The sequence below is a fragment of the Dendropsophus ebraccatus genome, chromosome 13, assembly GCF_027789765.1.
Source record: "Dendropsophus ebraccatus isolate aDenEbr1 chromosome 13, aDenEbr1.pat, whole genome shotgun sequence".
Taxonomy (NCBI): domain Eukaryota; kingdom Metazoa; phylum Chordata; class Amphibia; order Anura; family Hylidae; genus Dendropsophus; species Dendropsophus ebraccatus.
In genome coordinates this window covers 59,714,094-59,735,902 of record NC_091466.1, presented here as the reverse complement: position 1 = coordinate 59,735,902, position 21,809 = coordinate 59,714,094, and the positions used below count along the sequence as shown (strand labels likewise).

General features: G+C 38.9%; 1 protein-coding gene across 6 annotated transcripts in view; it reads right to left on the bottom strand.

Annotated features, from left to right (window-relative positions):
• The window catches only part of RYR3 (ryanodine receptor 3), a 474,528-nt gene that overhangs the window by 255,474 nt on the left and 197,245 nt on the right, over positions 1-21,809 (bottom strand). For all 6 annotated transcript variants that reach the window (XM_069950600.1, XM_069950599.1, XM_069950601.1 and 3 more), the window contains 11 exons: positions 21,706-21,780; positions 21,469-21,625; positions 16,942-17,106; positions 14,309-14,430; positions 13,432-13,621; positions 10,145-10,280; positions 9,018-9,113; positions 7,297-7,415; positions 6,299-6,432; positions 3,244-3,485; positions 164-356 (listed from right to left, as the gene is read on the bottom strand). In XM_069950600.1, the coding sequence (XP_069806701.1) occupies positions 164-356; positions 3,244-3,485; positions 6,299-6,432; positions 7,297-7,415; positions 9,018-9,113; positions 10,145-10,280; positions 13,432-13,621; positions 14,309-14,430; positions 16,942-17,106; positions 21,469-21,625; positions 21,706-21,780 (1,629 nt within the window). The remainder of the gene's footprint in view (positions 1-163; positions 357-3,243; positions 3,486-6,298; positions 6,433-7,296; positions 7,416-9,017; positions 9,114-10,144; positions 10,281-13,431; positions 13,622-14,308; positions 14,431-16,941; positions 17,107-21,468; positions 21,626-21,705; positions 21,781-21,809) is intronic.

The following is a 21,809-nucleotide window of genomic DNA, read 5'->3' as shown; positions in this document are numbered from 1 at the left end:
GTGTCAAGCCCCTTATCACTCTTGCTGCATATGGGCCTGGATTTCAACAACACAACTTTTAACATTTCATGTCAAAAGTTACTGCAATGACATTGACCCCTTTAAGTATAGTAACATACTCCAAGGGCCAAGGATTTTATAGAAAGAAAACAGAATTACTCACTTGACCCCAGCAGAAAAGCTTACAACTGGGAAAAAGAGGCCTTCGGTGTTAAAGTTCTCGAACATGCCTTGGACTGGCTGTCCATTAATACGAAAAGAAATACTAGGCACCCCCAAATCCAGGCAGCAGCTGACCACATCATCAGATGCTAATAAATGTTGGTTAGTTGAAGCCACGGCCCTCGGCACTCGTCCTATGCAAAGAAAATAAGTCAATAAATAGAAAGAGGGTCATTATAGTACATTTCTATCAATCATCTGCTAAACTAGAGCTAAAAAAAAGCCCAAAGACAATGGAAGCTGCAGGGAAGTCTAAATTGTGGATAGTATCCTATTTATACAGTGAGTCAAATCCACAGCACTCCGCGTAATTTCTGCCTTATACGTCAATGCAAAAAGGGGACAGAGGGTTTGTTGAATGAGTCATAGTGAGGATAGAATGAGACGTGGGGCATTGTGACTGAAATGTACAAATATAACCTCTCTCTTTTTTTCCTACGCAAACTGCTGTGGGACCATTTACAGCGCTGTGAGTTCTATTTTAGGTAATCGGGCCAATGCAACTTCCAATAACAGTCTAGATAGAAAAAACACAATTCAGATTTAAAGGGGATGTAGTCATGCTAGCGATCAGTAAAGTCCAGCTAGAGGGCCTGACAATCAGCTGTTGCTGTTGTAAGCTGCGATTGACCACTTATCTCCAATGCTATAAATGCAGATTACTGCACAGCTTGTGGTTGGAGTCTCTGCTGTTCATAAAAAACAAAAAACAAAAAAAACCACAATCGAAACAATTCTAAACCAGCACTTTCCAGAAACAGTGGGAATCCTGGAACTTGGGTCCCCGTAACCAGGAATTGATGGTATATCCTAATACTTATACACGGGGCTACCAGAATGTTATACATAAAGGAAATTAGATTCTGTGTTGTCCAACTTATGCTGCCACTGGGAGTCAAATTTGGGTAACATTGCTAAACCCAAACAGTTTGGAAGTCCATTTAACATAACTCATAGGCCATTCACGTTCCAAAAATGAATTTTGGTAAAATAAGTCTCTTTTGGCACTGTTCTCCAGGAGAAATCTTATTCCCTTGGTCCCATATCAAGTGCCTCTCTCCTAGCCAGCCCTACTCTGTACTGATGAGAAGCAACAACCCTGAAACAGCTGTCTACAGAGGAGTAACCATCCCTTTTGGGACAGATTCTGGCTTGACTATAATTCCCAGTCATGTTCTAAGGCTCTTTAATCAAATATTGAGTAGAAGAGATGCTACCTCCTGTAGGTTGCGCCAGAGCCATAGCTTTTCTAGGGAGGAGCTTTTTGCACATCTTTTTTACATATTATCGCCCTATTACATAGGCCCATGTATGCACTAAAAAAGCACTAATCTTGTAGATTGGCACTCTAAATGAGCAATAGTCTTGTAGATTGGCACTCTAAATGAGCACTAATTTTGTAGATTGGCACTCTAAATGAGCACTAATTTTGTAGATTGGCACTCTAAATGAGCAATAGTCTTGTAGATTGGCACTCTAAATGAGCACTAATCTTGTAGATTGGCACTCTAAATGAGCACTAAACTAGTCAATCCGCACCCTAAATGAGCACTAATATTGTAGATCTGCAATGTAAATCAGCACTGATCTTGTAGATCCGCACTCACTTAGTAAACAAGACAATCGTGCAGGCTGGGCTTTATAATCAATTGCTGGACTGGGTGCTCAGCCATTTGCTGCCATTATTTGCCAGATGCACATTCTTTACTATATGGATAGACATTTGGCCAATGAGCGATGAGCAAAGTAAGCAATGAGCTGATGAACAATTGTATTGTTGTTTGTTGGCCGTTTCCCAGCCCTTTTACACAGGGAGATATCGGCTGAACAGTATAATAGAGCCCAAATACTACATTTCATGCAATGGCCACTGTGAGGGTAAAGAACAGCTGACGGAAACTTTATTCAGCCATTCAGCCCCTCTAAGTGTACAAGACAAGAGAGGTTGATCTTGAGTGACGACAGGACTACGTCAAATTGGTACACACGTCCACTTTTGCCCAACTTTTACGAAGGTTTGATGCCAAGACTAGATGCGTAAACTGCAAAGATTTGGCACTGTAGTGGTGGCAGAGAATGAAAGAGCCTAGTGAATGATCTCTTCCTTGAGTTGTGTAGTCTGGCGACAGGAGGCCCGAGTCATTTCCCAGTCTGAGGAATTACTGTTGTCTAGTTATACACAGCTGTTACATTTAAAGACAGTGGATTATAGTAAGGAAATTAGCTTTTGTTGTATTATGAACAGAGCGCACCCTGCTCAAATCCCTCCAACTGGCAAAGGCTCGATTGTGTTCCCGTCCAAACTTCTAAAGCGTGCTAAGCTCAGGAATCAGCGGTGGCTTCATTTCATTTATACCCAAGAGGGATGGGGCACTGTACTGCCTGAACAAAATACATTGCATGAACCAGTAACCAGGCAAACAAGTGAAAGGACGCTGTTATTGGGAGTCTTCCAATGCTGAAATTAAGGCATTGGCCAGGATTATAAGTTTATTACATTAACTGCTCTTACATCCTCAAACTCTTACTAGTCACTTTTTATGAACTTTGTAACTTAGGCGACATCAGCGACTACATATAATTAGAGATGATCGAACAGGGCCAAAGTTCAGGTTTGTACGAACCATCGCCATTTGACTCCCGCTGCCTTCCTGTTTTGTGGGGAAGGTGGAGACAGCTCGGGTACCGCCTGGAAAACAGGGATACAGCCTAGGTAATAGGCTGTATTCCCTGTTTTTCAGGCGGTACTCGGGCTGTCTCCACCTTCCCCACAGAACGGGAAGGCAGCGGGAGTCTAATGCTGGTGGTTTGGGTTCATACAAACCTGAACTTCGTCCTGTTCGATCAACTCTACATATAATATCAGTTATAGCATCAATAATGGACATAGTGGTAATAAGCAATATGCCCTTTATTGCTGCAATACAGTTTTCTCCACGCCTAATATTAAGTCAAACCTTCAAATAGCTGTATAAGTGGAAAATAAGAAGAGATATTCCCAAAAACACAAAATGTACTTACCAGACCATAAGTGAAGACCATCAAAGCCATAAGAGAAAAGATCATCGCCTACACCATTGCCTCCCCATCCTTCACCTCCACCTGGATAAGGAGCATAGCCAGAGGTGGACGCCCATCCTATACGCAGGTGAGTTGGTTCGGGGGTTAGAAATGGATCAACCTGATCGATAATCATCTCAAAGTACCACTTTTTGTACTGTGCTGAACCCTCTGCCACACCAAGGAAGATATTTGGCCTCATGCTAGAAAACACAAGTATTAAAAAAATAAATATATATATATATATATATATATATATATATATATATATATATATATATATATATATATATATTACACATGGGAATATTTTTTTTTCTCATAGGATACACTAAAGGAAAACCCATACCTAAATGTGGAAATGCAGTGTGTTAAACTTTAAAATATCCAGTCTTCCCATATTTATCAGCTGCTGTTTGTCCTGCAGGAAGTGGTGTTTTCTTTCCTGTCTGACACAGCGCTCTCTGCTCCACCCGTCTGAGACCGGGACTGTCCAGAGCAGGCGAGATTTTCTATGGGGATTTGCTACTGCTCTGGACAGTGGTGGCAGCAGAGAGCACTGTGTCAGAGAGCACTGTGTGACTGGAAAGAATACACCACTTCCTGCAGGACATACAGCAGCTGATAAGAACTGAAAGACTGGAGATTTTTAAGTGAAGTGAATTACTTCACTTCACTTCACTTTTAAGAAGTGAATTACAAATCTATCCAAGTTTCCCAAACCAGTTGATTTGAAAGAAAATGATTTTCGCTAGAGTACCCCTTTAATTTTCTTGGCCTAAAAATCCCTAGAGAAACCATGTCAAAATACAAAAGGCATAAAACCATTTGATTTTCCAGCATCAGCCTGGACATTAGCTGACGTGAGCTCCGCGATTCAGACTAGGGGCTGCAGTCTCCCTATTAGTCAATGACCTCACCATTCCTTTGCAATCCTACAGAGTTGCTTTCTATAAGCTTCAGTTATTCAACACATTTTGGTCCTTTTGGACTGAGATCTTCATCAGGCTTAACAATAATACATAAAATTATATGTTATGTACATCTACAAATAAGATCAAAAACATTGCCTGTAGTATAAAACGTACAAAACAATAAAATAGGCATAGCAATGCATACTATTATTTTATCATATCGTATATTTTATACTACAGAGGGTACTGTATGTAACCTGTTTTTGACGCCGCTTACCTTTTTTACAATGTAAGATGGTAATACTATAAGATGGAGTTTTACATATCACTGCTATGCCTGATGAAGGTTCCAGTTTAAAGGGACCGAAACATGTTGTCTTGTATTACTGAGAATAAGAAGCAGCTTATGGAAAATGAATGCGCATTCTGAAAGATTTCCTATGAAAGTTGATGGCATCGACCAATGAAGAAACTACAACACTTACACGAAGCGATTTTTTGACGATAAACGAACTTAAATGACCGCTATGGCGGATGACCTGAAATTGTTCACCCAATTACACGGAACGATGATCGTTACTTATGATCGTTATTACGTTTGTTCTGTTTTCGCCACTGCATTCGCCACTACTACGAAAGACAGAATGAAGTCTTAATACATGCGAACGATAAAAGATAAAAATAGGTCCAAATTCTATTAAACGACCAATGATTTCTCGTTGGTCGTTTAATCGTTGTCTGCTATTACATTTAGCGATTATCCGAACGATTTTGACGATTTTTCGAACGATTAGTCCAGTGAAAATTTTTATTACGGCATTGTATTGCCCCCCAAAAGTTATACAAATCCCCAATATACACTTATTACAGGAAAGGCACATAAAGTGCTTTTTTCCCCGCACTTACTACTGCATCAAGGCTTCACTTCCTGAATAAAATTGTGATGTCACGACCCGACTCCCAGAGCTGTGCGGGCTGTGGCTGCTAGAGAGGATGATGGCAGGGGCACACTGAGGGACACAGGGCACTGAAGGGACACTGAGAATCCCTCTGCCATCATCCTCTCCAGCAGCCACAACCCGCACAGCTCTGGAAGTCGGGTCGTGACATCACAATTTTATCCAGGAAGTGAAGCCTTGATGCAGTAGTAAGTGTAGGAAAAAAAGCACTTTATAAGCATTTCCCGTAATAAGTGTTTATTGGTGATTTGTATAACTTTTGGAGGGCAATACAATACCGTAATAAAAATTTTCACCGGACTTCTCCTTTAAGGCTATGTTCACACACTACTTTTTATGAAAAGAACAGCCATTCTTTTCATAATGCAATGATTTACATTGAAGTCAACGCAAACAATGGCTGTTGTTTCACACAATGTATTGAACGACGTCCGTCGACAAAATGTTTATGCCATTTATTTTTCGGCCGTTGTCCATAGACTTCATTTAAAACAACGGCTGTTGTTTTGAGTGCCAAATAATGGCCATTGTTTAAACGTAGTGGGAACATTGCCTTAGGGTGCTAAGACACACGACCGATGCACAGCAGATCTGCAGCAGATTTGATGGTGCAGATTTGATGCTGTGTTTAGTTATTTACATCAAACCTGCTGCTTATCTGCAGTGTATCCGCAGCAGAAAATTCACGGTGTGTGTGAAGCTACCTTTATTCTAAACCAGGGTGTTAACATCAGTTGATGTCCAAGCTGATTCACAGGAGGAAAGGAGCCTATTAAGTATTAGGGGCAGCCATGGATCACTATGATCTGTGGAGAACAAGTTCTCTGTAGAGGTATACCTAGTATCTGGGTATCCTACTCAATGCAACTTCACATTATGTCATTATGTCAAGTCCTGTAATACAATGTACCAGACAAAATATAAATAGTTACTGCAATGGCAGCGGATAGTTCTCTCTGGAGGACAATGCCGCAATCCTCCGGATCAAAGCATAGTATTGAATGTTCCTATGAAGATGGCAGGACCTGTATGGTAAAGCTTCAGATTTGTAGCATTTGTACTTGTTGAGTGTATCGGCTTCTATTCACTATGCACTAATATGCACAAAAGTAAGAATATCAGACATAGTAAGTACAACTTTACCTGGTGACATCATTAATCAAACGGGTTTGTAACAACAAGTCCCTCCTGGGCAGCAGGTTGTCACAAATGAGGTTCTGATTTGTGCGCACAGCAACGCCATTACATACACACAGAGAGCACAGCACATCCAGGACCTGAAAACAAGAGACAAAATAAGCAACATAATCCCATTTCCCGTATACAGTAAATCCAGCCACTCTGTTGACTTTATGCCTTAGTGTATTAGTCAAAAGAAAGATTACACCAAATAAATTACATATTATATTAACATAAAAGAATCGGGGGGGGGGGGGGGGAATTTGTGCTTTTTTGGGATCATAAATTGACGGATCCAACAAAACATTTGTGATAAATATCTACCAATATTTATTATTTACAAAGGGAAAAGAGTTAACGCAATAAACAATTGTCCATAATATTATCACTAATTAATTCTTGTTGTAGGTAGAGGAAGGGCAGTGTTTTTTTTTATACTTTGAAAACAACAAAGACAACAACAATATTAAACTATTAAATTTATATATATATATATATTTATATATATATATATATATATAAATTTAGGCTATGTTGACATAACATACTAGACTGGCCGTTCTGTGACCTTTGATCTTTCTGGACGTAGTGTTCTGATGTGGGCGCATCAGCGCGCGTCCGCATCAGAACCTCCCGCAGCTCACAATGAAGCAAGTGGCCGGAGCAGCTTGCTTCATTGTGTGAACTGACAGGGTTTCCGACGGACGCAATTCATTGAATTGCGGCCGCAGAAAACTGACGATGTGTATACGCTCCGGCCAGGATCCCATTGAAGCAGAAGCAGTGTTTCACTCCTCAAAAAGTACGGCCGTTGTTGCCGATGGCAACAACTGCCGTACTTTTACGTAGTGTGAACATAGCCTTAAAGTATATAGTTATTTGCATCCACTACAAGAAAAGACATTGTTCACTATATTATTATCATCGTTACTATTATTTCCTGGTGATACTATATACTGTACCTTGTGGTTTCGTCCATGTTTGTCCAAAAGAGAAATGATTGATCGTATATGTCCCTTCTCGATTAAATTTAAAGCCTCTGGGCTTTCGATCAAGATACAATGTAAAACCTCCAGTATTCCTGAAAGAAACAAGATAAGTCATCTTCAGAATCTGATGTGTTGTCTCCTCTCACAATGCTGAAACTGCATGGAGGATAATAATAATATTATTATTATTATTATTATTATTATTATTATTATTATAAAGGATCAAAGGATTGCTTCCTCTTCTATCTGAGCACAACTACACAATGTTCTTGTAGTGCAGCTGGGTATATCACTGCATTAAGGACTTGTCCTTCCATCTCTAGTGATCCAATGAAGTTTTTCTCCACCATGGTAGAAACTGATGCTTGAACCCATTGTTCAAGACAGATAAAAGAGAATCAAAGTCATGTGCCTGGAGTTCTGCCAGCGGGGAATGCCACTTCTGGTGGTCCTGGAAGTGAAGCTAATTAATTGGTGTCACTTCAGCTGCAGCATCAGTTACAATGGCTGTGCCACTCCTACAGCAGTGACCGGCACAGGCCCACATTGACCTCTACAGGCGCTATATTGAATGAGTATATAATGTTTCCAAGTGCGGCACATAACTACGTCTGGTCTGTATCCGATGAAGGTGATTAATTAACAGAAAAACATTATATGGGGAAAAATAAACTACTGGATTTCCTCACACATCTGGAGCCTATTTTTCTCAGGTATAAGTTGTGCATCTGGTTACTTTTGTGACATTTCTTGCAGCAATTTTTTGAGAACTGTGAGAGCGCTGCATATGGGACAACTCTGCAAGTCATAGAATACATCTGGTTATATCTACTTTGGAGGAAGGTTTGGACGAAATTTTTTTTTTATAAAATGCACATTCTATGCAATATTCTCTTCTCATGGCTTTTTAGAAAGTTAGTCACGCGTTCCTAAATTTTTCTGGACCTTATCATCTACAATAGTAATGAGCGAATAGTGAAATTTTCGAATATTCAATATTCGTACGAATATCTCCCGAATATTCAATCGAATATTCAATCCCATTGAAGTCTATGGGAACAAATATTCGATTATTGAAAAACATCTATTCGACCACTTGGAGGTAAAAACCGGAAGCTGGGGGATTTGAACGCTTATCGAATATTTATCAAATATTCGCCGAACTTTTTGATAATATTCGATAGATCAAATACCTTACTATTTGATTGAATATCTATTCGATCGAACAGTATTGACTCATCACTAATCTACAACTGTCATCCGAATTCCACAAAAAATGCCACCGTAATCCATATTTTTTTCAGATCCATAAAAGTGGCTTATTAAAATGGCTGCCAGGAGGAGCGTCACGTGTGAGCTCAGAATTACCGATGCGTTTTTTGCAGAGATTATGGACAATACTTCTTTAACATTTGCAAAATATAGAAACTGATATAGACTTCTATGGGAGAATCCGTGCTGCAGTTACAGTTCCTACTTGGGTATGTCAATAATTTTTTCTGGACGGATTACTGGCTATTCAAGGATCGGTAAAATTATGTGAACAGCCCAACATGAATGAATAAGTTCTTATTTATGTCCATAATTGTGGATCTGCAATTAAGGAAACATGTGAACGTAGCCTTAATGGCCAATATACATTCATCTTCATTGGATATTTTTCTTACAAATGGTACAGGCTACTGTGAAAGTACCTGAAGATGATTCAAGACGCTCCAATTTACTTATAAGCCAATCCAAATTATTGGAAAATTGTGCACAGTTGCTTCTATTTCCACGAATGAGGGCAGCTTGAAAAAGAAACAAAAGAAGAAATAAATAGACGTAAGCAACAATATCTGATTACATTCAGTAGTAATGTAGATGGCTGAAACCAATGATTTTAATGGGACTGACCAACTATACACATATAGGCGAGTCACTTGCCCAGAAGGAGAAGTGACCCACCTATAGACAGTTGTGTCCAGGGACTGAAAGGGTATAGGTATACCTTTCTTTCAACTGCACTGAAAGGTATAGTCAACACAACTAAATCCAACGTAAGTTTTGACCAGTTACTAAGGGACTATTTCAGCACTTATGGGATTTCTCCTAGCAGAAAAAAAATGAATGGAGTGAAAACTTATGTTCACGCTCCAATATAACATGACATGCCAAAATCATGATAAATTAGGCCTCTCCTACCTCATACTGTAATTGTACTTACATAGACCTGAGCTTAGCGAGTATCACCAGAAACCACAGTGGATCCTACAATGGATGGCTAACAGAAATAGCTTCAATTTCAATGAAAAAATGATGGTCAACCAGCTACATTATGAAGGCCTTCCCATGAAACCCTTAATTCCATCAGAGAGACACACATTACATTCAATGATGCATACCCCTGGCTGAAATGCAGAAGTGCAATTTTCTGTACAGAGCTTTAGAATCGGCTGAGTAAGTGCAGTTGGATGTTTCTGTGTCCCTCATACCTCATGATAGAGGGTGACCACTATCACTATGCTTTTATTCATAAAGTTACATCGGTTTGTAATATAAGTTTATGAAAGCAAATGTTATTTAAAAAAAACAACATTTTTACATTGAGTGGCAGCAGTTAGAAGCGGCACAGTCTCTCTGCTGCCACGATAGGTTGTGTCAGAAACAGCAGGGATATAGATGGATTTTTTAATTGTATAAATGAATAAAAAAATAAAAAATAAATAAATATTTATCAATTATTTTTTTTTATTTTTTTTATTTTTTTTTTTTTTGCCAGAATACCACTTTTAATAATTTATAAAACTGAAATAGTAAGGGTTACTTAGTGTTCAGTCACCTAGTAATTCATAGAGAAGGTTCAGGATTTCCTTCCATGCTGGTCCGGCTTTCTCCCCGATAATTTCGGCAAAGTGTGCTGCACTGCTGTATACATTTAAACGGTCAATACAGTTTAGCACAAGAGCCAGCATTCCCTGGACAGGAGGAAAAAACATTAATGTCTAGAAAAACAGATGGGTTTATTTTACATTATAAGCAGCAGTTAACCAATATAATAATATATAGCATTCATTCATCATTACTACTTTAAGTAGATACACAAGTATAAGACTGGGCACTAAACTCATATCTATATACCCATAGGAAAATGTAGAGCTATCAAAGCATAATTGTTCTTGCTTCTTAGGGTAACACCCAGGAATAAAGCATATACAAAGCAGCTCTCTGAGGCCAGCTATAAGAGATAGCTTTCCCTTCAAGTCAACTTTTATCCTTCTTTAAGAAGCATCAGAACATGACTAGGGATTTAAAGGGGTTATTCAGCGCTACAAAAAACATGGCCACTTTTCCCCCTCTCTTGTCTCCAGATTGGGGGGGGGGGGGGGTTCAAACTCAGTTCCATTGAAGAAAATGAAGCTTAATTGCAAACCGCACCTGAACTGGAGACAAGAGAGGGGGAAAAGTGGCCTTGTTTTTGTAGCGCTGGATAACCCCTTTAATAAGCCACAACTTTCCCAAAAGGAGAAGTGACCCACCTGTAGACCGCTGTGTTCGGGGACTGATGGGTAATGGTCACCATAACAGTAGACCTTTCTTTAACTGCACTGAAAAGTATAGTCGACAGTGCTTTTCAATTCAATTAAAGCCCACAAAAATTTTAACCAGTTACTAAGGGCTCTATTATCGCTATATCATTTGAATATATAAACGATAATTGCTTTGTGTAAATGCAGGCAATGCTCGAATGACCAACGAGAAATCGTTCATCGTTTGTTTGGTGCAGACACCAAAATTATTGTTAATCGCTCAGTGTAATGCTGCGTTTACACGGAGCGATAATTTGCCCAATCGAACGATTAACGATTTCGAAGTAACGTTGTGTTGTCTATAACAATCAGCTTTTAGACGGAACGATACATCGTTTGGAAAATTCATTATTGCAGTCGTTTTAAGATTGCTTAAGCCTATCTCACACATAGGGTGAATCGGTGAAGGACAGTTTACACGAAGCGATCTGCGAATCTTAGGCGAACGACCAACGACGATTTGAGAACTTGTTGAAATATCACAATGAACGATTTATCGCTCGTCGCTTCATCGTTCAGTGTGTTTACACGAGCCGATTATTGCTCAAATGCAATCGTTATTGCGAAAATTTGAAGAATAATTATAATCGTTCCATGTAAACGCACCGTAATTCCACATCATTTGCTGGGATTAGATGGAGTAAACAATCGCAGTAATGATCGCAACTAACGAGTAATATGGTGAACGATTTCAGGTTAACAATTAACAACCTTGTGGGGTGGTTTACACTGTCTGTAAATGGTAACCAAGAGCTTTTAACTATTTTCATATCTGTAGTGAGTCTGTATCTTGCCATTACAGTGAGCTGTTGCATTTTTCAGTGTTTTTGTGTGTTTGCAATTTCAGCCATAGCAATGTGCTTCTACCTAGTGTAAATGGTGTTCTAGGAGAGCTGACCAAATTTGTCTTTTTTTCTGGATAAACGATCTTGCATTAAAAACGCTTTGTCTAATATGACCCTTAGGGACTATTTTAGCACTTATAAGATTTCTCCTAGTAGCAAGTCACCTAGATTTAGTGAAACAAACATATCATGCATTAATTTAGCTGCCCATTACAGCTAAAAGCTTCACTGTCAACTCCCAGTCGTTTATTAGATTCCTTTGTATTCAATGTATTCTATTAAAATCAATGAATGGTCTAGGCTGAATATAAATCAAAGTATTACAGTACTATTAATGGATGTGTGGGTGACTCAATTCACACTTTGCTGAAACTCTACATTTGTCACTATAATATATACATTTAGTGTGGGGCACTATTATAATGGGGAAAAGCAGGCACTAAAGTAGAGCTAAAGTCTCTTGCAATGCAAGACATAACCTTTAGGATGTTTAGGCCCAATATTTAAAGGGGTTATCCAGCGCTACAAAAACATGGCCACTTTTCCCCCACTCTTGTCTCCAGATTGGGTGGGGTTTAGGACTAAGGGCCCTTTTACACAGAAAGATTATCCGACAGATTATCTGCCAAAGATTTGAAGCCAAAGCCAGGACTGGATTTAAAAAGAGGAGAAATCTCAGGCTTTCCTGTATGACCTGAACTCGTTTATAGTCTGTTCCTGGTTTGGGCTTCAAATCTTTGGCAGATAATCTGTCAGATAATCTTTCTGTGTAAAAGGGCCCTTAGTTCCACTGAAGTAAATGGAGCTTAATTGCAAACCACACTGGAGACAAGAGAGGGGGGGGGAAGTGGCCATGTTCTTGTAGCACTGGATAACCCCTTTAAAGGGGTACTCCAATAAAAATTCTTCTTTATAAATCAACTGGGGTCAGAAAATTATATGGATCTTTAAATTACTTCTAATAAAAAATCTCAAGTCTTCAAGTAATTATCAGCTGCTGTATGTCCTGCAGGGAGTGGTTTAATTTTTTTTCTCATTCTGATATAGTGCTCTCTGCTGCCACCTCTGTCCATATCAGGAACTGTCCATAGCAATTTGCTACTGCTCTAGACAGTTCCTGTCTTGGACAGAGATGGCAGCAAAGAGCATTGTGTCAGAATGGAAAAAAACACTACTTCTTGCAGGACATGCAGCAGCTGATAAGTATCAGAGTACCCCATTCCTTTAAATGTCAATGTTCTTTAATTATTGTTATTCCCTCTGATGATATCTTAGATGCAGAAGCATATTTATGTGTGTGTGTGGGGGGGCGGGGGGGGGGGTGCAGACATAATAAATGCTCCTAATCCTGGGAATTACAGGACCTAAAGTCTCTTGCCAACTACATGGGACGACACTAGATATGTAAATGGTATTGGGTTGGTTGGAGTTTTTTCAGATGCATAGAAGAACAAAAACATCAAGTTACACCTGTGCAGAGATGCTAAAGATGAGCCAAGAATTTTGGGCACTGCCGCCTGATATAATATAGGGGTGAGTGGCTTTAAAAATACTTGCTGTAATAAGTATATTTAGTGGAATAATTAAAAGTAAAAGTACAAAAACACATAGATAGTATAATATAGCAAAAAGCATAAAAGAATGTTAGCAAAACAGAACATGTAGTCCTGTCATTCAGGTTATTGGACTTATACCTCCTCTTTAAAAAGGTTCTGCCTGTTCTTGAGTGAGCGGAGTTTATTTTGTTTATCTTCATGTTCTAGTTCTTCCTCGGGAGGCTGGAAATAAGTGATCAAGTCTTGCAGGGTTTGAACTACCTCCTCAATAGGCAGGGCGATGGGGGCTGTTACTGTCCGGTTGTTCCCCGTCAGAGAATCCAGGTCACTAGCCATAAAAATAAAATAAACAAAATAAAAAAAAAACTGTCAGCAAACAATTCCCTACAGATCAGATGAATATTTTAGTGACTTCTCGTAGTGCTATAAATTCTCCAGAAGCATCAGCAAAATTACAATCATGCTATAGACTATTTATGAGCATGTTTGCCGTCCTCAAGTTATTTTTAAAAAATATTATCTGTAACTCTTGCCTGATCTGCTTTGTAGCATAATATATGCTGAATATCTATCTTTTTATCTATCTATCTATCTATCATTTGACTTCTATAGGAGAGTGTTGTGGGCATGCTCTGTGACCTGTGCACAAGTCGTTATGGTGGGAAGGAAAAGAATTGTGGAGACAAACTACTGAGATCTAGGTTATCTATATATATCTCATGCTCTATATTTCAATGTAATCCTGTCTGTCAAAATAACAAGAAAGCAATCACTACAGAACCGAAATCCTAATATGATTAATAACGATAATATTATTTTTGTTTAGATACATAGATTGTGATATATATTTATATTTTACATAGCTACAATAGGTAGATCCCCCGACGATAGATCCCCTTTAAGAACCGTTGATGTGATTTATTACCCTGTATCCCTTTTAGGATGCTATCAATAGACAGCCATACAAATCTGTTCAATGTGTAGCAAAAATTAGAGACTGCTGAGCAATCTGTACCTGATAAACTGACTGAACAGGCCTGTGGTGTTACGAATGATTCTAGCAGCTTGGGATTCTTCATGCTGACACTTCTGTAATGTGACGCCATCATCCATATGGCCTTCCTGGTGCAGGATTGCCTATTCGGAGAAAAGCAGAAAATATAGTTTCTATTCAGACATGGGCAATGTTTTAAGCCATGATGCTTAGGGGTTTTTTATTTACAAGGATATATTTTATACTGAAAACTGTGGTTTTGTATCTTACTTTTTGTGAATGCTCTGCATTGAGGATATGGATGGGTAAAGTTTTGTCATGTTTTCATGTACATACCATAGGGGCAGCCCTTGCACCTGCTATGCCGCTCTTGAAGAGAGGAGGTCCAGTCTGAACTTATAATATCTCCTTTCCCCTATTAGGTGGAAAGAACCTATTCAACACATCTCTATGGAGGAACTGCACTGTCAGCAAAGAAGAAAGCTGGAAATCATCCCTAGAGGCTTTAAAGCAACTCTGTACCCACAATCTAACCCCCCAAAACCGCTTGTACCGTCAGATAGCTGCTTTTAATCCAAGATCTGTCTTGGGGTCCGTTTGGCAGGTGATGCAGTTATTGTCCTAAAAAACAACTTTCAAACTTGCAGCCGTGTGTCAAATTAGTATTGCCTAGAGTATGTGTGCCTTAGGCCTGCGACGCCCCTCCGTCTCTCCTCCCCACCCTCCATCATTAGGAATGTCCCTAGAACAATTTCTCCTATTCATCACCTGTGTGTACACTGCACAAGTGCTGGATCGTTAAGGCACCTGTGTAGTGTTCAGATAGGTGATGTACAGGGAAAATCTTGCCTGGGGGCATTCCTAACGATGATGAGGAGGGACAGAGGGGTGGTGCAGGCCTAGGGCATGGGTACTCTAGGCCACGCCAATTTGACACAGGGCTAGTAGTTTAAAAGTTGTTTAGGACAATAACTGCATCTCCTGCCTAACGGACCCCAGGACAGATCTTGGATTAAATGCAGCTATCAGAAGGTACAAGTGTTTTTTTTTTTTTTTTGGGGGGGGGGGGGGGGGTCAGATTGTGGGTACAAAGTCACTTTAAGTGGAAACGAACCCACAGATAGAAAACTCCATCACCATAATGGAGGGTCCTGTTTGTTCTCTGTTAGAGATGAACGCAACTTGAGCATGCTTGAGTCCAATCGTGCGGCATTTGAATACCAGTGGCTGAAGAAGTTGGATGCAGCCCTATGGAGTCCCGGAAAACATGGATACAGCCAACTTCCTCAGCCACCAATATTTTAATGCCGAATCATGCTCAAGTTGCACTCTTCTCTATTTTTTTCTCCCTCTTTGTTTTGGTTCTCCAAAGTGTATAGTATGGATAAGATTGTAATACAATCATTTGTATTTGCACTATTAATGTCTATTACATGGGGCAATATCGCCCCGTTTAGCCAATAATCATGCCAGGTAATGGAAGTTTTCTCCTTTAAGGTCTTCTGCTTTTCTGCGAGAACTTTGCGCTCACCATTCGATTTAGTCACTGTATCAGCAAAGCTTCGACGTCCTCACCATTATCTGAATTAGCTTTCAGTAGGAAATTAATCTATACTTTTCTCTCCCATATTCATTACTTTAATCTCTGTTTAACAGGATTTCCACTCCAAAACCTGTGAGCCGCGCTCTGTGCTCAGTACACTGACACCTATGCTCACCACAGCGGTTACCATATAACTCGCCAGTGATTCCATATACAAACAGAACCCATTCCCGATGACCCATGCGGCCTTCCATCTCCATTCTCTCTCTTCTCTAGTGCTACATTACACATTCTGCTGCCGGTAGATAGAAATCCACCTTGGCTTCCTCTAATCTTATATTCATTATTCATCTCAAATTAGATCCCATAAGGCATTGCAGTGTGTCGCTGCAGCAAAGCTACAAATGACAGCCACAGACTGTCAAGGAACTCATTGTTAGGTTGTTGTTTTTCTTTCTATTAAAATAAAGCAAAATCTATAACAATATATCTATTAAAAATAATCTACCTGTTTGCCTTGTCAAGATCTGACAGATCTTATTAACCCAGTGTACAAGAAACTTTGGTGGGGGTGTTGGTATATGTGGTATTCAATCACTGGGGTGGATTAACTTTACCATAGGCCCCAGGCTGTTTACCAAACCTGAGCCCCCCCAATCCACTGTAACTATTGCAGCACTAGCGTAGTGTTTATAATACAGAATAGATAATGTCATGATGCCCTGAATTTAGCAAATTTTTTGCAAATCATGTTCAATCACTTACTATTCTTCCCATTCTTATATCTTTTATTATGTGCACAAAATTTACAACTAACCAAAATGTATCTCTACACAGTAAACTATGTAAATGTTAGAAGTAAGAACAATAATAGTTCAAAAAGTGTCCGTTTTCCATTTGCTTTGTCTATTCCCAAACAGAACTGTACCTTTTAAAGAAATAAAATTTTCAAGTTTTATATTTATATCAAGCTGGGGACCACTTTTTTCTTACTCCGTGCCTAACGCATTGGGAGTTGGCCTCGGCAGTATTCTATATATGGCGGTGATACAATCATATGGCGCTGAGCTGACTTTGCTTTTTATACCTCTTTTACACTATGTATACTTACTCTTCTTTTAAGTGGTCCCAGTCGTGCAGTCTTGGCATCTTGGGCTTTATAGGTCAGCCACAGGCCGCTGTCTACATGTTGAATAAAGCAAATAGAATCCCCATACTTAATCTCTGCAACTCCCATTCCATCAATGTCTCGTTTTGGGCCAGAGTCCAACTTTTCCTATAGGGGGAACAGAAATCCAGTGATTATTATGCGAAACACAATATTTCTATTTATCAAAGGATATTAACATTTAATATGAAAACAAAAGCGAAGTTAAAAATATTATTGGAAAATTATATGAAACATTTGCAGGCGATAAATACAATAGAGCTACTTTACATATTGATTACCAGAAGCATATACAGTATATGTCTATTTACACTGAATTAGGAAAAACTTTTTTTTTTCTTTTCCCATAGTTGTAATAAACCCTTATGGGCAAACTTCAAAAGATAAGTATACCCAAAGTTTGTTCATTTAGCTTTGGTTGTATAATTACAGTCCCAATCGCTGCATAAATTGGCGGCCTGTGACTCATACGTTACTAAAAAGCGGGCCAGCAAAGAAAAAGCCTGTGACCTTTACAGGAACATAATAATTATACAGACTTAAATCCCGTAAACTCCTCCTTAACAATGTCTTATTTGTAAATGCCAAGAGCCTGCTGCGTGTTACCAAAATTAAGATAGAGAGGTGGCTTAAAATGGGACTAAGTGACACAATGGCACTTCACTATTATAGTACGCGGATGTGTACAATGCCGACCTCTAAAGCATATGGCTGCTCACGGCGAGTAGGATAAAGGCTGTGACTGAGGGTGTCATCTATTGTGCGTGCCACCCTATATAATACCCTGCAGGTGGAAGACAAAGGGACAAGGAAATCCTATTACCAAACCAACCTTTATATAGGTTCACAAATAGATCAGCATTGTTGTTAAACTATTTCTCGTCTCCTAAATAAAATTTGAGATTAAAGATACATTCACATTATGCTGACACCTTATACATTTGTACATCTGCTATACAATAATTATGTATTTGTTATTGATCCATTTTATTATAGTAAGGGTGGTATTACATGGGCCGAGCAGGGCCCGATAATACCTGTAAACGAGCGCTGATCTGCTAGATCGTCGCTCGTTTACTGGGCCTATTACACAGCCCGATAATCGTTTAGCAAGAGCTGCAAGGACACAGTTACCGATGTCCTTACAGCCCTTTCTAAACTGGCATACATTACCCATCCACGTTCCAGGGCTGCTCCTGCCGTCCGCTTCTCCCCGGGACCGCCGCGGCCTGTGATTGGCTGAGCGGCCTATCAGCTGACAGGCCAATGTGAAGTTAGAGCGCGCACAGGACCCTGGGAGAAGCGGACGGCAGGAGCAGCCCTGGAACGTGGATGGGTAATGTATATCATTAGTCGCCGCTCGTGCACCGCTATTACACGCAGCGGTGCGCGGTCGGCGCCCGACAAAAATAGGTTCGGCCGATTATTGTTCCGTGTAATAGGGCCCTTAGTCTAGCATATACCATATCTTATATACACCACGTCTCCTTACAGACACCACGATTCATAACATACACAATGTCTTATTACCTAAACCACGTCTCCTTATATATAACACGTCATTACATACCATGTCTCATTACATATACCACATGTCAATTGTACCACGTCTCATTACATACTGTAATCCATGCCTCATTACATATATCTTGTCTCATTACATATACCATGTTTAATTACATACTGTATACCTTGTCTCATTACATACAGTATACCTTGTCTAATTACATACTGTATACCTTGTCTCATTACATACAGTATACCTTGTCTAATTACATACTGTATACCTTGTCTCATTACATACAGTATACCTTGTCTAATTACATACTGTATACCATGCCTCATTACATACTGTATACCATGCCTCATTACATACTGTATACCATGCCTCATTACATACTGTATACCATGTCTCATTACATATGCCACTACTCATTACATATACCTCGTCTCATTACATATACCATGTCTAATTACATACTGTATACCTTGTCTCATTACATACTGTATACTATGTCTCATTACATACTGTATACCTTGTCTCATTACATACTGTATACCTTGTCTCATTACATACTGTATACCATGTCTCATTACATATGCCACTACTCATTACATATACCTCGTCTCATTACATATACCATGTCTAATTACATACTGTATACCTTGTCTCATTACATACTGTATACCATGCCTCATTACATACGGTATACCTTGTCTCATTACCTACTGTATACTATGCCTTATTACATACTGTATACCATGCCTCATTACATACTGTATACCATGTCTCATTACATACTGTATACCATGTCTAATTACATACTGTATACCATGCCTTATTACATACTGTATACCTTGTCTCATTACATACTGTATACCATGCCTCATTACATACTGTATACCTTGTCTCATTACATACTGTATACCATGCCTCATTACATACTGTATACCATGCCTCATTACATACTGTATACCATGTCTCATTACATACTGTATACCATGTCTAATTACATACTGTATACCATGCCTTATTACATACTGTATACCTTGTCTCATTACATACTGTATACCATGCCTCATTACATACTGTATACCTTGTCTCATTACATACTGTATACTATGCCTTATTACATACTGTATACCATGCCTCATTACATACTGTATACCATGTCTCATTACATACTGTATACCATGTCTCATTACATACTGTATACCATGCCTTATTACATACTGTATACCTTGTCTCATTACATACTGTATACCATGTCTCATTACATACTGTATACCATGTCTCATTACATACTGTATACCATGCTTCATTACATACTGTATACTATGCCTCATTACATACTGTATACTATGCCTCATTATATACTGTATACCATGCCTCATTACATACTGTATACTATGCCTTATTACATACTGTATACCTTGTCTCATTACATACTGTATACCATGCCTCATTACATACTGTATACCTTGTCTCATTACATACTGTATACTGTACCATGCCTCATTACATACTGTATACCATGCCTCATTACCTACTGTATACCATGTCTCATTACATACTGTATACCATGCCTCATTACATACTGTATACCATGTCTCATTACATACTGTATAACATGCCTTATTACATACTGTATACCATGCCTCATTACATACTGTATACCTTGTCTCATTACATACTGTATAACATGCCTTATTACATACTGTATACCATGCCTCATTACATACTGTATACCTTGTCTCATTACATACTGTATACCTTGTCTCATTAAATACTGTATACTGTACCATGCCTCATTACATACTGTATACCTTGTCTCATTACATACTGTATACAATGCCTCATTACATACTATATACCACGTCTCGTTACGTATACACATCTCATTACATACTGTATACCTTGTCTAATTACATACTGTATACCGTGTCTCATTACATACTGTATACCTTGTCTCATTACATACTGTATACCTTGTCTCATTACATACTGTATACTATGTCTCATTACATACTGTATACCTTGTCTTATTACATACTGTATACCATGTCTCATTACATATGCCACTACTCATTACATATACCTCGTCTCATTACATATACCATGTCTAATTACATACTGTATACCATGCCTCATTACATACGGTATACCTTGTCTCATTACCTACTGTATACTATGCCTTATTACATACTGTATACCATGCCTCATTACATACTGTATACCATGTCTCATTACATACTGTATACCATGTCTAATTACATACTGTATACCATGCCTCATTACATACTGTATACCTTGTCTCATTACATACTGTATACTATGCCTTATTACATACTGTATACCATGCCTCATTACATACTGTATACCATGTCTAATTACATACTGTAGTGTATACCATGTCTAATTACATACTGTATACCTTGTCTAATTACATACTGTATACCATGTCTAATTACATACTGTATACCTTGCCTCATTACCTACTGTATACCTTGTCTCTTACATACTGTATACAATGCCTCATTACAAACTATATACCACGTCTTGTTACGTATACACATCTCATTACATACTGTATACCTTGTCTAATTACATACTGTATACCATGTCTAATTACATACTGTACACCTTGTCTCATTACATACTGTATACAATGCCTCACTACATACTATATACCACGTCTCGTTACGTGTACACAACTCATTACATACTGTATACCTTGTCTCATTACATACTGTATACCATGCCTCATTACATACTGTATACCATGCCTCATTACATACTGTATACCTTGTCTCATTACATACTGTATACAATGCCTCATTACATACTATATACCACGTCTCTTTACGTATACACGTCTCATTACATACTGTAATCCTTGTCTTATTACATATACCATCTCCCATTACAATGCACATATTTCTCTAGCTCTAGAGGCAATCACTTTTTACCTTTGATGCTCTGAAACAGAATGCTGAAGACTTGGTATCAGACTTTGCTCGGTCTTGCAGCACTAATCCTTGGTCCTCTGTCAGTGTCAAATATTGCCCAGTTGTAATATGCCGTAGGCGGAATGTCTGCCCCCACCTGATGTGGCTTCCACTCCAGCTACATAAAGTAAAAAGACATTTAAAGGGGATTCCTTTAAACTATGTACTATGAGCAATATAGATAACGGATGAGGATACCTTATTCTGAGGGGCTCCACTCTCCATAGTGACCGGGCACGGACACCTGCTCCTCCTGCTTCATAATTAACTTTCCTAGCAAGAGAAGGAACATATATAGGTTC